The 4031-nt window shown below is 43.3% G+C and overlaps 1 protein-coding gene across 2 annotated transcripts in view; it reads right to left on the bottom strand.

Annotated features, from left to right (window-relative positions):
• The window catches only part of LOC102371241 (quinone oxidoreductase-like protein 2), a 20625-nt gene that overhangs the window by 14452 nt on the left and 2142 nt on the right, over positions 1 to 4031 (bottom strand). For both annotated transcript variants that reach the window (XM_025214773.1, XM_006033025.3), the window contains exon 3: positions 2989 to 3085. In XM_025214773.1, the coding sequence (XP_025070558.1) occupies positions 2989 to 3085 (97 nt within the window). The remainder of the gene's footprint in view (positions 1 to 2988; positions 3086 to 4031) is intronic.

The raw sequence follows: 4031 nt of genomic DNA, 5'->3' as shown, positions 1-4031 counted from the left end.
AGGTCTTGGGGGGCCACATGGAGGCCCGCGGGCCATACGTTGGACAAGCATGGTATAGGTGGTAAACTTTTAAACAGAAATGTTTAGAAGGTTATAGATTCAGTTGAAGTGTTTCCTACATTGTTGCAGTGTTCACTGTGCTGATGCTTATTTAGATAAAACAATCCTTCTATCTTGAAATCAGAATTTCCGTACTTTGTAGACAACTTGGAGAATTTGCTTTTGTAATGCTCCCTGAAGGAGCATGGAATGTCTCCAAGTATTGCTTTACAAAGTCTTTGTGCCTTTGCAAGCATTTGTGAGTTACTGTAAACCAGTTGTCTTGGCTTTTGTTCAAGTTGTCCTACCCAGTCATTGAGCACTGGTCTCTCAAACATGCTCTTCTTGGTAAGTCTAGTAATAGCTATTCAAGCAGAGTACTTGAAACCAAAGTACTGTAACAGCATCTTGACTGGAATGGGAGACTTTTTTGGCATCTCTTTTTTTATATTTTGGTTTTATCTGTGACAGAGAAGGAAGGCACAAAATAATATAATTTACTAAATACTTAAGAAATCAGCTAAACCTCTATTTTGAAGACAGTTTTTTATCACTATTATTTATAAGCAGAGGAGAAATTCCTTGTTAGAGGAATCTTGTCTGCTTTCTTTTCAAATTGTATCTGGTGTCCAGTTCCATTTCTGGGAAGGAAGATGATTAGGAAACGTTGAGTAAGAATATCTTCTCTTTCCAGTTCTACTGAAATTGTCACCTATATGAAACGGCAACTGTTTTGTATGTGTGTTAGAGACAAGAATCTGCTCACCTGATGGAGCATAATTATCTGTGGAAAGAGGGAGTTTTGTGCAGCAGGCTGAGGTTTCTTCCTTTTCTTTTAAATCCAATTAATGGACCAGAAGGGATTTGTGTGTTTGCTAGATGTACTGTATTTACCCAAATCCAAGTTGACTTTGAATTTAAAGCCCCTGCCATACGCAAGAGAAGGTTGAGAGGCAACCTTGTGGCTGCCTATAAGTTCATCACAGGGGCACAGAAGGGAATTGGTGAGGTTTTACTCACCAAGGCGCCCCTGGGGGTTACAAGAAATAATGGCCATAAGCTAGCAGAGAGCAGATTTAGACTAGACATTAGGATGAACTTCTTCACAGTTAGAGTGGCCAAAGTCTGGAATGGGCTCCCAAGGGAGGTGGGGCTCTCCCCTACCCTGGGGGGCTTCATAGATAGGCATCTAGCTGGTGTCACCTAAACCCAGCTCTCTTTCCTGCCTATGCAGGGGGTTGGACTCGATGATCTATTGAGGTCCCTTCCGACCCTAACATCTATGAAAAACCTCCCCCCCATAGGGTCTATCATGAAGGCCACTAATCATGTGAGTGGCCCTCCTCTGGACCCTCTCCAGATTCTCCGCATCCCTCTTGAAGTGTGGCGCCCAAAACTGGACGCCGTACTCCAACTGCGGCCTGACCAGTGCCACATAGTGGGGGAGCATCACCTCCTTTGATCTATTAGTCATGCACCTGCTAATGCATGACAAGGTGCGATTAGCCTTGTTGATGGCCTCATTACACTGCCGGCTCATATTCAGCTTGGAGTCAATTATTACTCCAAGATCCCTCTCTGCCTCCGAGCTGCTGAGAAGGACACTCCCCAACCTATAGGTGTGCTGGGGATTCCTCCTTCCCAGGTGGAGTACCTTACATTTTTCTTTATTAAATTGCATGAGCCCAAGTAAGGCTGCTGGGGACAACCCAGTGATGGCCCCTGGCTCCCATACCTCACCTGGGGTAACCTGCCACGCGCCAGAGAGTGCGTGGCACAGGCATCAATACAAGGCATCCAACTGATAGTCGTCCCCAGGGAACCAAACGTCCACACTCGTGTGGATGCAGCCAAAGTGTGCAGGAAGCCACAAATGATACTTAGAACAGCCAATCAAGCAGCCAATGCATTTTAAAAAACAATAGTGTCCTAGACTGCAGTTCTGCTTTTGACATGCTGGATAATCTTGGGCAAGGTTTCGTAGCACCAAGTAGCTTTAGTCATGGAGAAGGACCCAGTGCCCTAAGTGCTATAAAAATCCAGAATAAAAACTTCTCTCTGCTTCAGTCTCTTTATCTCTAAAACGAGTTTAATGACCCTTATCTAACCTCTATGCCAGTGTTGTTGTGGATTAAGGTTTGCACAGTACTCTGAAAATTCAGGTTCCTATATAACACATATTTTTAAGAGGTGATACAGACGGCCACAATGAGATCTTGTCTACCCTGGGGAAAATATTTCCTGAAAATAAGTGTGCTAATCAGCATATTTGAGGTAACATGATATTAAACACAACTTGGTGCCTGTCATATTAGGAAGTATGTTATCTGGACATGACAACCCTAAAGGTGGGGACAAAAACTGAACTCTTAAGGAGGATAGGAGTCTCCCTATCTGAGAACAGCAATAAAGGTATAAAAAAGCAAGTAAAGGGTAAACCAAAGGTTGCACCAATTTGGGGCAAATTTCAGAACCTACTAATACTATTGTGTCTGCCTTCTTGTGGAAAGACAAAAAAATAAAGCATGTCCTTTATTAATGTAAAAGCCATATGAGTCCCTTTATGGCTAGAAACTTTGGGGAATTGTTGTTTTGTTAAACATGTCTCCCTCATAATAAACCAGCAGGATAAGGAGCTCTGCACCTCTGTTGGTCAGAATCCAGCAGTTAGCAATGACAAGAATTGTGACTATCTTACAGCTCTCCAGATGCCTATGTAAAATGAGCTGGGAGCTTTACACTCAGTTCCTAATGAACAGATGTCCACATCAATGAACCCATCAAAATTGGCACCAATTCAAAGATTAATATGTTGCACCTACTTTGCGGATAGACAGCTTTATTCTTCAGGGCTCCCCGTCTGGTACCAGCAGTAAATTCACTTACCATTAAACACATTAAGTTAGTGACTCCATAACCTTCTGCAAAGATCGATAGGTTCCTACTCACCAGGTGAGAATGGAAGAGCATGTTTTTCCTGGTACAGACCCTGGCAGGCCAAGATATCAGCAAAGTTTACCCCACAGCAATGGATGCCAACCCTGACCTGAAAGAGAGAAGAGGCAGATGTAACTCTCCTGTTTCAAGCAACCACTATAGAGATTACTTCGTTGTGCTAACAGTTTATTCTTTTAAGACAGCTCTTCTCTTTATTAGATACTTGTGTAACCCCCCATCGCTAGAGTAACTGTAGTGTCACAGGTTTTTTTATGCATTTCTCCTCATGACAACCCAATGGAATAGGAAATTGATATTATCCCCATTTTACAGAGAACTAAAGCACAAGAGTCTAAGTGACTTGACTAAGGCCTGCATTAAATCTGTTGCAGAGCTGGGACAACCAAATCAAGCTCTCTCAATAAGCTTTCTAGGACACAGGGTCACACCTTCAACTGATACAAACCAGGAGATGACCATTGACTGTACAAGAGCTACACAGATTTACACCCACTGAAGAGCACCCCCAAAGTACATCAGTGGGAGGCAGATTGCATCTGCTGAACACCTATTACTGTCTCCAGACAATTTTCCCATTGTGTTCCACTTTTGGACACTTCTTTTAACGACTGCACTGTGTAACGACATGTGCCAGCTGTTCATGTCAGTCAGCTGCTCTGTATCTTCAGTATTTGCACAGCACCAAATGCCACACTGCACTGCTGTCTCTTCTCATGCAGGTAATAATCATCACTTTCACTGTGCTTTACCTGTTTCTGTTTAAAGGGCTGCACAAACATGAAATAAACTGTGAAGCATGGCTTGCCACTCAGATATAGGACCTGAGGCACAGGAATGGAAAGGGACTGGATCAAGGTCACTCAGCCTTTTACCAATGTTTGTTTTAACCTTCATCTTTCTTGCTGAGTGCAGCACTCCCCTCTCTAGAGGCCTTTTATTATTGTTTAGGGATGCAACATTACTTTGGGGATAGAGTGCTAGACTGGGACTCAGGAGACCTGGGTGCTTTTTCTAGCTCTGACACTAGCCAGCGG

This window comes from Alligator sinensis, unplaced genomic scaffold, assembly GCF_000455745.1.
Source record: "Alligator sinensis unplaced genomic scaffold, ASM45574v1 scaffold293_3, whole genome shotgun sequence".
Classification (NCBI taxonomy): Eukaryota; Metazoa; Chordata; order Crocodylia; family Alligatoridae; genus Alligator; species Alligator sinensis.
The sequence above is the reverse complement of the archived record's forward strand: the minus strand, read 5'-3'. Positions and strand labels throughout refer to the sequence as shown.